Source organism: Camarhynchus parvulus, chromosome 2, assembly GCF_901933205.1.
Source record: "Camarhynchus parvulus chromosome 2, STF_HiC, whole genome shotgun sequence".
Lineage (NCBI taxonomy): Eukaryota > Metazoa > Chordata > Aves > Passeriformes > Thraupidae > Camarhynchus > Camarhynchus parvulus.
This window is the reverse complement of record NC_044572.1, coordinates 451,719-467,362: the sequence shown is the minus strand read 5'-3', so window position 1 is coordinate 467,362 and position 15,644 is coordinate 451,719. Positions and strand designations below refer to the sequence as shown.

Genomic DNA, 15,644 nt, shown 5'->3' with positions numbered 1-15,644 from the left:
GTGTCCCCCCGGGCACCGTGTGTCCCCCCCGGGCACCGTGTGTGTCCAACGGTGTCACCGTGTGTCCCCTGTCACCGTGTGTCCAACGGTGTCACCGTGTGTCCTCCCGTGTCACCGTGTGTCCTCCCGTGTCACCGTGTGTCCCCGGTCACCGTGTGTCCCCTGTCACCGTGTGTCCCCTCTGTCACCGTGTGTCCTCCCGTGTCACTGTGTGTGTCCCCCCGGGCACCGTGTGTCCCCCCCGGGCACCGTGTGTGTCCAACGGTGTCACCGTGTGTCCTCCCGTGTCACCGTGTGTCCAACGGTGTCACCGTGTGTCCCCCTGTCACCGTGTGTCCCCGGTCACCGTGTGTCCCCGGTCACCGTGTGTCCCTCCCAGCCGCCCGTGTCCCCCTCCCGGGGGGCCGGAGGGGTCCCGGTGTCACTGATCCGTCCCGGTGTGTCACCCCCAGGGCTGTCCTGAGCCCCTTTGTCCCCCTGCCCTGTGCGGGGACTCGTGACCCCACGGGGGACACGCTGGGGGACACGGCCGGGATGTGACCCCCGACAGGCAGGGACACCCCCGGACCGGACCGCGGGGTCCCGGTGCCCCCGGTGCCACCCCCAGCCCCGCCCGAGCCAGCCCCGTCCCTGTCCCCGTGCCCCGGGGACAATCCCGGGATAATCGGGAATCAAGGCCGGTGCTGGCTCCTGATGCCGAGCCCGGGGCTCAGAGCGGCGGGCACAGGGCTGGGGACAGGGGGGTGGGCACAGCCACGTGCCACCGATGGCACCGCCCCCACTGCCACCCGTCCGGTGCCACCCCACCCTGGTGTCACCATTCCCAGTGTCACCCATTCCCAATGTCACCCTGCCCCACTGCCACCCGTCCCGTGCCACCACACCCTGGTGTCACCATTCCCAGTGTCACCCTGCCCCAATGTCACCTGTTCAGCGCCACCCCACCCTGGTGTCACTATTCCCAATGTCACCCATTCCCAGTCACTCAACCCCAATGTCACCTGTCCCAATGTCACCCATTCCCAGTGTCACCCAGCCCCACTGCCACCCGTCCCATGCCACCCCACCCTGGTGTCACCATTCCCAATGTCACCCAGCCCCAATGTCACCCAGCCCCACTGCCACCTGTCCCTGCCATCACCCAGCCCCAATGTCACCCGTCCAGTGCTATCCCACCCTGGTGTCACCATTCCCAGTGTCATCCTGCCCCACTGCCACCTGGCCCTGCTATCACCCAGCCCCAATGTCACCTGTTCAGTGCCACCCCACCCTGGTGTCACCATTCCCAGCGTCACCCAGCCCCAATGTCACTCAACCCCAATGTCACCTGGCCCCAGTGTCACCCAGGGCGACCCCAATATCACCCAGCCCCCATGTCACTCAACCCCAAAGCCAACCACCACAGATGTCACTTGGCTCCCATGTCACCTAGCACCAGTGTCACTGAACCCCAATGTCACTGAGCCCCAGTGTCACCTGGCCATGATGCCAACTAGCCCCAGTGTCACCCAGCCTGGATGTCACCTGGTCCCAATGACACCTGGCACTGATGGCAACCATCCCCAATGTCATGTGTCTCCAATGCCACCCGTCCCCACTGTCCCCAAAGTCCCCCATGACACCTGTCTCCAATGTCATGTCCCAAATGACACCTCTCCCCAATGCCACCCACCCCCAATGCCACCCGTCCCCTGTGCCACCATGCCCAGCCACCATCCCGGTACAGTTCTGTGTTTATTTGAGCTGTTGGTGACACGGAGCAGCAGTCACACAGGGACACGGGGACCTCACTGTGGGGTCCCACCCGGGCACGGTGACCTGGTGACACGGCCACCTCGCTGTGGTGACATTGCCACCCAGGCACGGTGACCTGGTGACACGGCCACCTCGCTGTGGTGATGTGGCCACCTGGGCTCAGGCACGGGGCCACCTCAGCACGGTGACCTGCTCACACTGGCACAGGGACAGGGCCACCCGATGAGGTGAGGCGGGCTAGGTGGCCGTGTCCCCTGCAGTGTCCTCTGCCGCGTCACTGGCCAGGGCCTTGGCCACCTTGTCCTTCAGGTAGGCCACGCGCTGCCGCTCCAGCTTCAGCTCCAGGAACTCGTAGTGTGGCACCTGCAGGGCACAGGGGAGTGACAGCAGCCCTGGGGTCCCAGCTGTGTCCCCTCCTGTCCTGCCCTGGCTGTGCCACGGGAGGGGCTCAGCACCGACCTGGGGTCCCAGTGCCCACCCTGGGACGTGCCACCACCCCCCAGGTGTGACGGTGACAATGAGAGCAGGGGCTGGCAGTGACTCTGGGGGTGACACGTGGCTGTCACACTCCCCCGGGCTATAATTACCCCCAGGGGTTAATCCTGGCTGACCCCACAGGATCAGCCCGCCTGTGTCACCTCCCTGTCACCCCTGTCCCCCCCAGCAGCTGGCAGGTGGCCCGGGGGGATCACGGTGGCTCATCCCTGCTGAGCCCCAGGCTGGGGGCAGCTGGCAGCCCCCCAGGGGGTGTCAGAGCCTCCGTCCCAACGGTGCCAGCTGTGCCCAGCTGTGCCAGGGGGACAATGGCACCCGGCTGGGGCCACCAGGGTGGCCACGGGCACAGGGACCACGCCCTGGGCTGGGCACAGGTGAGGCCACACGAGTCCTGGGGGCATCTCACAGGATGGGGCTGGGCTCTGACCCCGAGAGGGAGGCTCAGGTGGCATTTGAGGAATATCTGCGGAGTATTTTGGGAATATTCTGGGAATACTTTGGGAATATTCTGGGAATATTTTGGGAATATTCTGGGACTGTTTTGGGAACATTTTGGGAATATTTTGGGACTATTTCTCCTGGAAGGGGCTGAGAGGGTCCAAGTGCCACGTGGATGTGTCACCTGGTGCCAGGCCCCGCGGTGGCACTGGCAGTGCTGGGCACATGCAGGGGCTGTCAGGGACCCGGGGGGTGTTCCCAGACCCGGGGTGGGTGTTGCTGGTGTTGCTGGGTGTTACAGGGTGTTACAGGGTGTTGCAGAGTCTAACAGGGTGTTGCAGGCTGTTACAGGCTGTTGCAGGGTGTTGCTGTCTGTTACAGGCTGTTACAGGCTGTTGCTGTGTGTTACAGGGTGTTGCTGGGTGTTACAGGATGTTACAGGCTGTTACAGGCTGTTACAGGGTGTTGCTGTGTGTTACAGGGTGTTACAGAGTGTTACAGGGTTTTACAGGCTGTCACGGGCTGTTACAAGGTGTTACAGGCTGTTACAGGGTGTTACAGGCTGTTCCAGGTGTTGCAGGGTGTGCCATGCTCACCTCGGCCAGCAGGAGCGCCGGCTCGGAGGTGCCTGGGCGCGACAGGCCCGGCCCAGCAGCTCCCGGCGTGAGCTGAACTGTGGCAGCCGCCAGCACGGCCACCCTGGCACAGCAGACACACTGAGCATGGGCACCCTGCACAGACAGGACAGCACTGAGCCGGCCACCCTGGGCACAGGGACAGGGACAGACACTGAGCACGGCCACCCTGGGCACAGGGACAGGGACAGACACTGAGCATGGGCACCCTGGGCACAGGGACAGGGACAGACACTGAGCACGGGCACCCTGGGCACAGGGACAGGGACAGACACTGAGCACGGGCACCCTGGGCACAGGGACAGGGACAGACACTGAGCATGGGCACCCTGGGCACAGGGACAGACACTGAGCATGGGCACCCTGGGCACAGGGACAGGGACAGACACTGAGCATGGGCACCCTGGGCACGGGGACAGGGACAGACACTGAGCATGGGCACCCTGGGCACAGGGACAGACACTGAGCACGGGCACCCTGGGCACAGGGACAGGGACAGACACTGAGCATGGGCACCCTGGGCACGGGGACAGACACTGAGCATGGGCACCCTGGGCACAGGGACAGGGACAGACACTGAGCATGGGCACCCTGGGCACAGGGACAGGGACAGACACTGAGCATGGGCACCCTGGGCACGGGGACAGGGACAGACACTGAGCACGGGCACCCTGGGCACAGGGACAGGGACAGACACTGAGCACGGGGCGGGACAGGACAGACACTGAGCATGGGCACAGGGACAGACACTGAGCACGGGCACCCTGGGCACAGGGACAGGGACAGACACTGAGCATGGGCACCCTGGGCACGGGGACAGGGACAGACACTGAGCACGGGCACAGGGGACAGCCGTGAGCATGGCCACCCTGGGCACAGGGGACAGGGACAGACACTGAGCATGGGCACCCTGGGCACAGGGACAGCCGTGAGCACAGGCACCCCAGGGACAGGGGACAGGGACAGCCATGAGCATGGGCACCCCAGGGACAGGGACAGCCGTGAGCACGGGCACCCCAAGCCTGCAGAGCCCTGCGGTGCCCGCGCTGTGCCCCTCCCACCACCTCCTATCCCATTCCTGTCCCATGTCCCCTCCCTGTCCCCCTCCTGCCACCTCTTCTCCCCCACTGGCCCTTTTATTCTCCCTCCTCATCCCCTCCCTGTTCCCCCCTCCTCTTCCTCCCCTCTTGTCCCCTCGTTCCTCTCTTGTCCCCCTCCTCTCCCCCTTCCCCACCTGGGGAGCCCCCCCTGTCCTCACCCAGCACCTGTCTCCCCCTGTCCCCACGCACCTCCTGGCCCCCGGTGGCAGTGGCTTTGTCCCCTCAGAGTGGGACAGGTGGGGGGCAGCGTACTCCCTCACGGGCAGAGGTTTGTTGTCACTGTCCAGCACCGCCTCGGCATCTGCAGGGACAGAAGGGACAGGGGACTCAGAGCCACCCCGGAGGGGCAGTGTCCGTGGGGAGTCACCGGGGACTCAGAGTCACCCGGGAGGGACCCTGCTGACCCCAGCCCGGAGGGGCAGTGTCCGTGGGGTTCCGCCTCCCCGGGTCCCAGCAGGGGACAGGGGACACGCGGAGCACGGGGCTTGCTGTGGCAGCCGGTGGCCGGTCCCCGACACTGCGGGACAGGGACCGAATTTGACTGGGCTGCAGAGGGTGACAGGGAAAGGTGACAGGGCTGAGGGGGGACACAGGAGGGTAACAGGGTGGCAGGGCTGGGATGGGGTCACAGGGGAAGGCAGCAGGGGTGGGAGTGCCAGGGCCAGGGGTGCCCAGGGCGAGTGCCAGGGCTGGGAGGTGGCACTAGAAGGTGCCCAGGTGGGTGCCAGCCCCAGGGGTGGCACTGGCAGGTGGCACTCACCGATGTCCCAGCCGTACACGGTGCTCACGTTGTACCTGACGAGGTCGGGGCCCCCCAGTGCCCCCGGCAGTGCCTCCCGCAGCCACCGCTGCAGGGGGGTGGCCTTCTCCTTGTCCTTGTCCCTGTCCCCGTGCCCCCCCAGCAGCTCGGGGGGCAGGAAGGGCCCCTCGTAGCCTGGCACCTCTAGCCTGGCTGTGGCGTTGATGTGCAGCAGCTTCAGCCACGAGCTCTCTGCCCGCGGGGAGCTGTCACCTGTGAGACACGTGGGGACACGCTCAGGTGGCACCCAGGGACACAGGAACAGCCCCCAGCGAAGGCTCGGGGGGGGCAGTCCCCACAGAAAGGGCACCTGGCACAGGGACGTCCCCGGGGGCTGAGCCAGGCGGCGCTGGGCTCAGGTGGCACCAAGGGCCAGGGGAACGGTCCCGGGTGGTGCCCGGGGATGCTCAGGTGGGATCTGGGGAATGTTCCTCCTGGAAAGGGCTGTGCAGCCCTGCTGGGTTCAATGGCCATGGGCTGTGACACAGTGACACAGCCTGTGCCCCAGGTGAGCTGCAGCCATGGGCTGTGACACAGTGACACAGCCTGTGCCCCAGGTGAGCTGCAGCCCCTGAGAAGCCCCCCCAGCCCAGGCACTCCCAGACTCCATGTCTCCAGTGGCATTGGCCCCCCGGGTCCCACGGGAGGGACACGGGGCTCGTGGGCACGGAGGTCACTGTGGCAGCCGGTGGCCGGTCCCCGCCATGGGGGGACAGGGACCGAATTTGACTGGGCTGCAGTGCCAGCAGCACCCGTGGGACAGGTGACCCTGTGGACAGGTGACCCTGTGTCACAGGTAACCCTGTGAGACAGGTGACCCCATGGGACAGGTAACCCTGAGGGACAGGTGACCCTGTGTCACAGGTGACCCTGAGGGACAGGTGACCCTGAGGGACAGGTGACCCTGTGGGACAGGTAACCCTGAGGGACAGGTGACCCTGTGGGACAGGTGACCCTGAGGCACAGGTGACCCTGAGGGACAGGTGACCCTGTGGGACAGGTAACCCTGAGGGACAGATGACCCTGTGGGACAGGTAACCCTGAGGGACAGGTAACGCTGTGGGACAGGTAACCCTGAGGGACAGGTGACCCTGAGGGACAGGTGACCCTGAGGGACAGGTAACGCTGTGTCACAGGTGACCCTGTGTCACAGGTAACCCTGAGGGACAGATGACCCTGTGGGACAGGTAACCCTGAGGGACAGGTGCCCCCCAGCCCCTGTCCACGCCCTGGCTCCCAGCTCAGGGTGTGAGCAGCCCCGCTGTGCCCGGGCTCACCTCGCAGCCGGGCCTGGAACTCGGGGGACAGCAGCTGGCGCAGGTGGGGGGCCCGGGGCTGCTGCAGGACGCACAGGGACCACACCACGTCTGTCAGCAGGTGCACGTCCAGCTGCGGCTCCTGCCCCTGCAGCCGCTCGTGGATCTGCAGAGGGGACACCCAGAGCCCAGCTCAGCCACGCAGCTGTCCCCTGTCCCTCGGGGGCTGCAGGGCCCTCTCAGGTGACCCCGTCACCCCATCCAGCAGCCCCTTTCCCACGGCAACGTGCCAGGGGAACACCTGTGCTCTGGGACAGGTGACAGCTGGGGGGGCCACCTGGAGGGGGTTCAGGGCCTCTCCAGTGCCCAGAGAGGGAGCTGGGGGGGATCTGGGACACCTGGAGCGCCAGGACATGGGGAAACGGGGACTTTGGGAGGCTCTGGGGAGGGATCTGTGCCTGGGGGGCTCTCTGGGGTCCCTCCCCACCCAGACCCCCGGGGAAGCCCAGGGACATCACCATGGAGAAGAACTCCTCGCTGGAGCTGGGCTGGAAGTTGAGGCGGGCGAAGGAGACGAGGATCCCGCAGAGCTGGGTGCTGGACAGGTCCTGAGTGTTATCCAGGCAGTACTGCGGGAAAAACGGGAAAAATGGGAAAATGGGAATGTGGGGCTGGGTGATGGACAGGTCCTGAGTGTTATCCAGGCAGTACTGCGGGAAAAACGGGAAAAATGGGAAAATGGGAATGTGGGGCTGGGTGCTGGACAGGTCCTGAGTGTTATCCAGGCAGTACTGCAGGAAAAACGGGAAAAACGGGAAAAATGGGAATGTGGGGCTGTCCAGAACGGGGACAGGAGGGACAGGTGGGACACGTCAGCCAGAGACACCCCCCAGGTGGGAACAGCAGTGAGGGAACGCTGGGGCTCTGTGCAGGCACGAGGGGAAGCTCTGGAACACCCCGGTGAGGGTGGGAAAGGGCAGGGGGATGGACCTGGCAGGAACTGGGGCAGAAGGGGCAGGAAGGTGCGAGGGGAGCAGCGAGGAAAAGCTTGGAAACATCAGCAGGGACCCTGGGGGATCTTATCCTGGGATCTTATCCAGCTACAAGGGCAGGCTGGAATGTCTCAGTGTGCATGGGGACGTGCAGAGAGGTGAACTGGGACAGAACTGGGACAGAACTGGGACAGAACTGGGACAGGACCAGCACCAGCAGTCACAGCTGGAGGCTCTGGATGGAGCCAAATCCAGCGGGAAATGATCCCTGATTCCCACTGGGAATGGTGACACAGCTTGGACAGGGAGGGGCCCTCACTGCCACCTGCTCCCAGGTGACAATGGCCCAGATTGGTGAGAGAAACCTGCTGGGAAAGGTGACAACACCCCCTGCACAGGTGAGTGTCCCCTGCCTCCCCCAGGGCCAAGTGAGGTTCCCCCACCCTCTCTGTGCCCCCCCCAGCCCCAGGTGAGGTCCCCCTTCTCCTCCCAGGCTCAGGTGAGGTCCCTCTTGTCCCCCAGCCCCAGGTGAGGCTCCCCCTGTCCCCCAGCCCCAGGTGAGGTCCCCCCTGTCCCCCCAGGTCCAGGTGAGGTTCCCTCACTCTCTCCATGCCCCCCCAGCCCCAGGTGAGGTCCCCCCTGTCCCCCCAGGTCCAGGTGAGGCCCCCCTTTCCCCCAGGCCCAGTGCCTCCATGCCCCCCAGCCCCAGGTGAGGTCCCCCCTGTCCCCCCAGCCCCAGGTGAGGCCCCCCTGTCCCCCAGGCCCAGGTGAGGCCCCCCTGTCCCCCAGGCCCAGGTGAGGTCCCCTGTCCCCCCAGGCCCAGGTGAGGCCCCCTGTCCCCCAGGCCCAGGTGAGGTCCCCCTGTCCCCCAGCCCCAGGTGAGGTCCCCCCTGTCCCCCAGGCCCAGGTGAGGCCCCCTGTCCCCCAGCCCCAGGTGAGGTCCCCCTGTCCCCCAGGCCCAGGTGAGGCCCCCCTGTCCCCCAGCCCCAGGTGAGGTCCCCCTGTCCCCAGGCCCAGGTGAGGGTCCCCTTCCCTCGCCCCAGGTGAGTCCCCCCCCCAGGCCCAGGTGAGGCCCCCCTGTCCCCCAGGCCCAGGTGAGGCCCCCCGTCCCCCAGGCCCAGGTGAGGCCCCCCTGTCCCCCCAGGCCTAGGTGAGGCCCCCCTGTCCCCCAGCCCCAGGTGAGGCCCCCCTGTCCCCCAGGGCTCACCTGGGCCATGGCCTCGGCGAGGGGCCGGCTGAGCCAGCGCAGGCTGGCGAAGGAGCGGGCACAGCGCAGCACCTGAGCCGGGCTCAGGCTGCCCAGGTGAGGCTGCAGCTCCAGGGCCAGGCGGTGCAGCACCTGCGGCTGCTGGAAGCTCAGCTTGCCTGTGCCAGGGGGGACAGCTCAGCACGGGGGCTCTGAGCACCTCTGTCCTGTGCCCCCCGCAGCACAGGTGACAGCTGGGGACGGTCACCTGGAGAGGAGAGGCTGCAGGGACACCTGAGAGCCCCCCAGTGCCTAAAGGGGCTGCAGGTGAGCTGGGGAGGGACTGGGGACACCCAGGGTGATGGAATGGCCTCACGCTGAGCTCCCAGGGGTTTGGGACACCTGGAGTGACAGGACACCTAGAATGGCCTCCTCCCTGACCCTGGGCTGACCCACAGTGCCCAGCCCCACCTGGACTCCCTCACCCACCTGGCTGAGAGAGGACAGGATTGGGACTCCCAAGCTCACCTGGATTTCTCCACCCACTGCCAGCCCAGTAGCTCCCAGCCCCGGGACAGTGACAAGGGACCATGGATTGTCCCCAGCCCCTGCAGTGTCCCTGGCACCCAGCCCAGGCAATTCCCAGCCCCGAGACAGTGACAAGGGACCATGGATTGTCCCCAGCCCCCGCAGGTGGCCCTGGCACCCAGCCCAGGCAATTCCCAGCCCCGGGACAGTGACACAGGACCAGGATTGTCCCCTGGCACTCACTGAAGCCCGTAACGAGCCCCAGGACAGTGACACGGGCAGGGTGCCCAGCACTCAGCAGGTTTCTGCAGCAGGTGGTAGCACGGGCAGGGGCAGCTCAGCAGGTTTCTGCAGCAGGTGGTAGCTCAGGGCCCGCAGCCAGGGGCAGCTCGTCGGGGTCAAACTGCTCTGCCAGCTCCAGGGCCTGGGGGACAGGACAGGTGAGACAGGGTCAAACTGCTCTGCCAGCTCCAGGGCCTGGGGGACAGGACAGGGACAGGTGAGACAAGGACAGGGACACAAGGACATAAATACAGGGATAGAACTGCTTGGCCAGCTCCAGCGCCTCACAGGGACAGGGACACAGGGACAGGTGAGCGATGGACAGGGGAAACATGGGACATGGACACAGGAACAAGCGAGACAGGGGACAGGGATTGAAGTACTCTGCCAGCTCCAGCATCTGGCATGGGGACAGGGACAGGTGGGACAGGGACAGGTGAGACATGGGACAGGTGGGACAGGGACAGAACTGCTCAGCCAGCTCCAGGGCTTGCCAGAGACAGGGACAGCTGAGACAGGGACAGGTGGGAGAGGAGAGACAGGAGGAGGGGTGGCACCGCTGACCCCAGGTGACACTGCTGATCCCAGGTGGCACCGCTGACCCCAGGTGACACCGCTGACCCCAGGTGAGCTGATCCCAGGTGACACTGCTGATCCCAGGTGGCACCGCTGACCCCAGGTGACCCCCCAGCCCTGAGGCCCAGGTCCCTCCCAGTGTCACCCCCCCGTGCCGTGCCCAGGTGTGGGGTCCCACCTTGTCCTCCAGGCGCTCCATCAGGGCGGGGGACAGGTGTCCCACCTTGGCCATGAGCGTCACCACGGTGCGGGTGCCCTCGAGCTCGGTCCAGCGCAGCTCCAGCTTGCGCAGCACCTCGGGCAGCAGCGGCCCCGGGGGGCCCTGCCCCGCCAGCTGCTCGGCCAGCTGCACCAGCTGCCGCAGGGGCAGGCGCCGCAGCCGCCACAGCACCTCCTGCTCCACCGAGCGCACCTGGCGCCCGCCCCGCGGCAGCCCCAGCGCCGGCAGCACGCGCAGCAGCTGCAGCAGCGACGAGTTCCACACCTGCGAGATCTGCGGGGACAGGGGTGACACAGAAACATGTGTGACACAGGGACAGGTGTGACACAGGGCCACCAGCCATGTTCCACACCCGAAATGTGAGACAGGGACAGCCAGTGTGCACTTGGCACTCTGCTCCTCTACCTGTGCCACCTGCCAGGTGTGCCCTGAACCTGCTGGAGGGAGCTGGGCACTGCCAGCCTGTGCTCCAGGTGTGCCCTGAGTGCTCAGGGCCAGAGCAGAGCACAGCAGCCACTGCAGCCCTGTCCCCAGCAGTCCCTCCCAGGTGTGTCCTGCACCCCCAGGAGTGTCCCCAGCACTCCCAGATGTGTCCCCACACCCCCTGGCATGTCCCCACACCCCTGGCATGTCCCCACACCCCCGGCGTGTCCTGCACCCCCAGGAGTGTCCCTCACCCCTGTCCCCGTCCCACCTGTGCATCGAGGGTCCCCAGGAGGCGCTGGAAGCGCGGGTCCCCGCGCAGGCTCTCGGTGTCCAGGCGCTGCTCGGCGCTCAGCCGCGCCAGCCGCCCGATGGCCAGCGCCGCCAGGTTGCTGCTCAGGGCGGAGTCGCGGCCCAGCTGCAGCAGCTCCTGCGCGCTGCCCGCCGCCCGGATCAGCTCCCGCAGCTGCTGCTCCTCGCCCTCGGGCCGCGCCCGCGGCTCCTCGGCGGCCCGGGCCGGGCCGGTGCGCAGGGCGGGCCCCGCGCCGGGCCCCGGCAGCAGCAGCAGCCGCCGGCAGCAGCGGCGAACCAGGTGCGCGGCCATGGGCACGGCTCGGTGCCCGGGCAGGGCTCGGCGGCACCGGGCAGGGCTCGGCGGCACCGGGCAGGGCCCGGGCAGGGCTCAGCGCCGCATCCCGGGACTCTGCGCGGGACGGAGCGTTGGGGCGGCCCGCACCGGGACACTGCCTCGGTCCCGGGTTACGGTCCCGCCGTGCCGGAGCTCCCCCCGGTGCCGCTCTCACCCCAGCCCATGCTCTCCAGCCCCGCCCCGCTCCCGGCCTCCCGCACTGGGTTTCCGTTCCCCCCGGGGCTTGCCCGGGCCCGCTTCCCCAGCCCTGTCAGTGTTCCCAGAGGCCCGGTCCCAACGCCGGCCCCATCATCGATCCCGGTCCCGATGGCGGTCCCGATCCATCCCCGATCCCGATCCCGTTCCCATATCCTATCCCGGTCCCGCTCCTATCCCCAATCCCGTTCCCGATCCCGCCCCCGTTCCCATCCCCGATGCCGATCCAATCCCCGTTCCCGACGCCGATCCAATCCCCGCTCCCGTTCCCGTCCCCAATCCCGTTCTCATCCCCAATCCCGTTCCCGATCCCATCCCCGTTCCCATCCCCGATGCCGATCCAATCCCCGCTCCCGTTCCCGTCCCCAATCCCCGCTCCCGCTCCCGTCCCCAATCCCGTTCTCATCCCCGGTCCCGATCCCGTTCCCGCTCCCATCCCCGTTCCCGGTCCCATTCCCGGCCCTCTCTGACCTCTCCCGCCCAGGCCCCGCGCACGGGCCGCCACCGAGGCGCGCGGTTATGACGTCACCGCGCCGTGCCCGCTCGCTATTGGCCGCTCGCCTGCGTCATCACGCGGCGGCGGCGCCTTGACCGTGACGGGGCGGGAGCGCGGCCGCCATCGGCGCCAAGGGTCATCCATTGGAGTGTCCTTCCGAGTGTCCCTCCGAGTGTCCCCACAGTGTCCCCACAGTGTCCCCACAGTGTCCCCACAGTGTCCCCCAGAGTGTCCCTCCCGCGGTGTCCCCGGGTACCGGACGGGCCCGGACTCTCCCACCGGCCCGCCTCTCCGTGGGGCGCCCTCGTGTGGTGGCGGGGGAAACTGCAGCCAGCGCCGGCACTGAGACCCCCGGTTCATCCCAGTGCCCCCCGAGACCCCCAGTTCATCCCAGTGCCGCCCAGTGCCCCCTGAGACCCCCGGTTCATCCCAGTGCCCCCCAGTGCCCCCCCCCCGAGACCCCCAGTTCATCCCAGTGCCCCCCAGTGCCCCCTGAGACCCCCGGTTCATCCCAGTGCCCCCCAGTGCCCCCCCCCGAGACCCCCAGTTCATCCCAGTGTCCCCCAGTGCCCCCCCGAGACCCCCAGTTCATCCCAGTGCCCCCCAGTGCCCCCTGAGACCCCCGGTTCATCCCAGTGCCCCAGTGCCCCCTGAGACCCCCGGTTCATCCCAGTGCCCCCCAGTGCCCCCTGAGACCCCCGGTTCATCCCAGTGCCCCCCGAGACCCCCAGTTCATCCCAGTGCCCCCCAGTACCCCCCAGTGCCCCCCCCGGAGACCCGCAGTGCCCCCCAGTGTATCCCCGTTTCCCCGGTGCCGCCGGGCGCGGTTATCGGTTAACGATTAATTCTCGATTATCGAGCTCCGTGGATTATCGATCGTTTATTGGTATCCATGAGGGTCTCCTCGATCCGGGCGGTGTCCGGGGGTCTCCTCAGCGCCGGCTGAAGTCCCCGCCTGCGGGACAGGAGGCTCCGGCTGTCCCCGAGCCCCCGCAGCCCCCGGGACCCCCGGGACAGCCCCTCCTGCACCCGCAGCGCTCTGAGCGACTCGGGGGCCGCGTGTCCCCGACAGAGCCCCGGCGGGATCCCCCCGCGCCCCCCGAGCCCCGTCGGATCCCCCCAGCCCCCTGACCCCCGGTGGGATCCCCCGTAGGATCCCCCGAGCCCAGGTGGGATCCCCCTCTCCCCCCGCTCCCCCGGTTCCCCGAGCCCCCGCAGGATTCCCCCGTTCACCCCGGCCCCCGGAGGCCCGACGGGATCCCCCCAGCCGCCGTTCCCCCCGCTCCCCCCGTTCCCCGGCCCCGTTCCCCCGCAGGATGCCCCGCTCCCCCGTTTCCCCGTTCCCCGGTTGCCGTTCCCGCACCCCGGCAGGGCTCGCAGCGGCACCGGGCGATGCGGGGCAGCAGCGCGGGCCGGGGGCGGCCCCGGGGGCACGGCAGCAGCAGGGCCCGCACGGGCCGCGCCGGGTCCAGCCGGTAACTGCAGCACTCGCACAGCGACCGCACGTACGGCTCCTGCGGACAGCGGGTCACGGCGGGGACCGACCCGGAGCACCGGGGAGCCCGGGGAGCACCGGAGACAGCCCCGGAGAGCCCGGGGAGCACCGGAGACAGCCCCGGAGAGCCCCGGAGAGCACCGGGGAGCCCCAGAGAGCCCCGGAGAGCACCGGGGAGCCCGGGGAGCACCGGGGAGCCCCAGAGAGCCCCGGAGAGCCCCAGAGAGCCGCGGGGAGCACTGGGGAACCCCGGAGAGCCCTGGACACCCCCGGAGAGCCCCGAACAGCCCCGGAGAGCCGCGGGCCGCGCAGAGGCGGCTCCGGGGGCAGCCGGCGGGGCTGGGGTCCCCCCGCGCCCCCCGTACCTGGGCGCTGACGGCGGTGCGGGAGCGGCACGCCCCCGCGCAGTAGGTGACGCGGACGCCCCGCAGGACACACGCGCCCTTGGCGATGGTCCGGAGCGCCGTGAGGAGCCGGCACGGCCCGGGGGGCTCCTCTGCACCGGGGGGGGACGCGGTGTGAGCGGGGGGCGCTGCCGGGGCCGCCCCTCCCCGGGCGCGGGGTCTCACCTGGCCACTCGTCCCGGCACACGGGGCAGCAGCTCCCGGGCTCCCGCACCGGCTCCGCGCCCTGCGGGGACCCCCAGGCTCAGCCCCGGCCCGCGGGGACCCCCCCGCGCCCCCCGAGCCCCCCGAGCCCCGCACCTCGGGGCAGGTGAGCGCGGGGCAGGAGGTGGCGCAGGTGACGCGTCCCTCGGAGCAGCGACAGGTCCCGCACGGCTCCTGCCACTCGCTGCCGGCCTGCGGCGGGGCAGGGACCCCCGCATTGCTCAGGGACCCCCGCCCGCGGGTCAGGGACCCCCGCCCGCGCCCCCCGCCCCGCTCACCGCTCGCAGCGCCCCGCGGTGCCGGCAGCCGCAGCTCCCCGCGCTCACGCACTGCCCGGAGCCGTTCCGGTACCGCCCGGGGGCGCAGGCGCAGCGCGGGGGGGTCCCGGGGGTCGCGGGGGTCGTGGGGACCGCGGGGGTGCTGGAGCTGTCCGGGGCCCCGGGAGTCCCGGGGGTCACGGGGGATCCGGAGGTTCCGAGGGGCGCGGGGGTCCCCCCGCAGGTCCCGGGGGGCTCCGCCAGGTCCTGGCAGCTGCGCTCGCAGGCGGGGCCGGGGTCCAGCCACACCTCGCCCGGGGGGCAGCCTGGGGCCACCGGGAACGGCACTGCGAACGGGAGCGGCAACGGGAACGGCACCGGGAACGGCACCGGGAATCACACCGGGAACGCCGCCGGCACCGCCCTGACCCCGACCCTTCCTCCTTCCATTGCCCCGGCCCTCCGTCCACCAGCCTCCATCCCTCCCTCCCTCCCTCCCTCCCTCCTTCCCTCCCTCCCTCGCTCGCTACCTCCACCCCTCTTCCCTCTCCCGTTCTCCGATCCCTCCGTTCCCTCTCCCGTTCCCTCCTTTCTCCCGCTCCCCCGGTCCCTCCGTGTCCCCGGTGTCCCCGCTCTCACCGGGGCACGCCTGGGCGTTACACGCCGCCGTCTCCTCCTCGGGGCTCTCCCCGCACGGCGGCCCCGCCCCGGGGCCCTCCCGGCACTGCCGCTGCCGCCTCCGGGTGCCGCCGCCGCAGCTGCGGGAGCAGCGGGACCAGGGGGACCAGGGGGGCACGGCGGGGGACAGGGGGGGCTCGGGAGAGAGGGGGAGCAGGGCCGAGAGAGGGGGCGAGGGGGACAGGGGGGACACGGGGTGTGCGGGGGACACGGAGGACACGGGGGACAGGGGGATGGCGGGTGTCGCGGGCTCCGGGGAGGGACACGGCAGCGCTGGGCAGGTCAGGGTCCCGTTCTCGCAGGTGCTGCACCGGGGGTGACACGCGTGTCACCGTCACCGCACGTGGGGCCCTGCCGTGTGGCACCGCCAAGGTGCCCGTCCCGCCAGCACTGCGCCCTGTCCCCCGTGCCCGTGCCACCCTGTCCCCCGTGCCCGTCCTAACCTGTCCCCCGTGCCCGTGCCACCGTCGCTGTGCCTGTCCCACTCGGTCACAGTGCCCGTCCCGCCGTTCCCGTGCCCGTCCCGCTGCCACCCCCGTGCCTGTCCCCCCCCGGCCCCGTGCCGTCCCCTCGTGTTCCCC

The 15,644-nt window shown here is 69.2% G+C and overlaps 2 protein-coding genes and 2 non-coding genes across 4 annotated transcripts in view; all 4 read right to left on the bottom strand.

The window, feature by feature from the left end:
• Positions 1–1,721: 1,721 nt before the first annotated feature.
• Positions 1,722–11,289, bottom strand: TBRG4 (transforming growth factor beta regulator 4). The gene is made up of 11 exons (XM_030943130.1): positions 10,957–11,289; positions 10,221–10,535; positions 9,509–9,661; positions 9,146–9,149; positions 8,678–8,853; positions 6,997–7,269; positions 6,500–6,644; positions 5,184–5,435; positions 4,613–4,724; positions 3,285–3,492; positions 1,722–2,118 (listed from the first exon to the last, which is right to left on the bottom strand). The coding sequence occupies exons 1-11, from the start codon at positions 11,287–11,289 to the stop codon at positions 1,993–1,995; spliced, it is 2,097 nt and encodes a 698-aa protein (XP_030798990.1). The 3' UTR covers positions 1,722–1,992.
• On the bottom strand, positions 4,843–4,974 carry LOC115901501. Its single transcript, XR_004060556.1, has one exon. It is a non-coding gene; the product is annotated as a small nucleolar RNA SNORA5 (small nucleolar RNA).
• LOC115901500 lies at positions 5,829–5,961 on the bottom strand. The gene has a single exon (XR_004060555.1). It is a non-coding gene; the product is annotated as a small nucleolar RNA SNORA5 (small nucleolar RNA).
• Positions 11,290–12,877: 1,588 nt separating the features above from the next.
• Positions 12,878–15,644, bottom strand: part of LOC115900916 (SCO-spondin-like) — a 32,023-nt gene continuing 29,256 nt past the window's right edge. Inside the window, 6 exon segments of the mRNA XM_030943124.1 lie at positions 12,878–13,152; positions 13,389–13,539; positions 13,886–14,016; positions 14,090–14,150; positions 14,225–14,732; positions 14,916–15,368. Of these exon segments, the coding sequence (XP_030798984.1) occupies positions 12,878–13,152; positions 13,389–13,539; positions 13,886–14,016; positions 14,090–14,150; positions 14,225–14,732; positions 14,916–15,368 (1,579 nt within the window).

Excerpts from the sequence above, each read along its gene's own strand:
- TBRG4 (XM_030943130.1), bottom strand. The coding sequence starts at position 11,289 with ATGGCCGCGCACCTGGTTCGCCGCTGCTGCCGGCGGCTGCTGCTGCTG. Across the intron at positions 5,436-6,499 it reads GTTCCAGGCCCGGCTGCGAG|GTGACAGCTCCCCGCGGGCA; the intron begins GTGAGCCCGGGC and ends CGTGTCTCACAG. Across the intron at positions 2,119-3,284 it reads CGGCGCTCCTGCTGGCCGAG|GTGCCACACTACGAGTTCCT; the intron begins GTGAGCATGGCA and ends TGTGCCCTGCAG.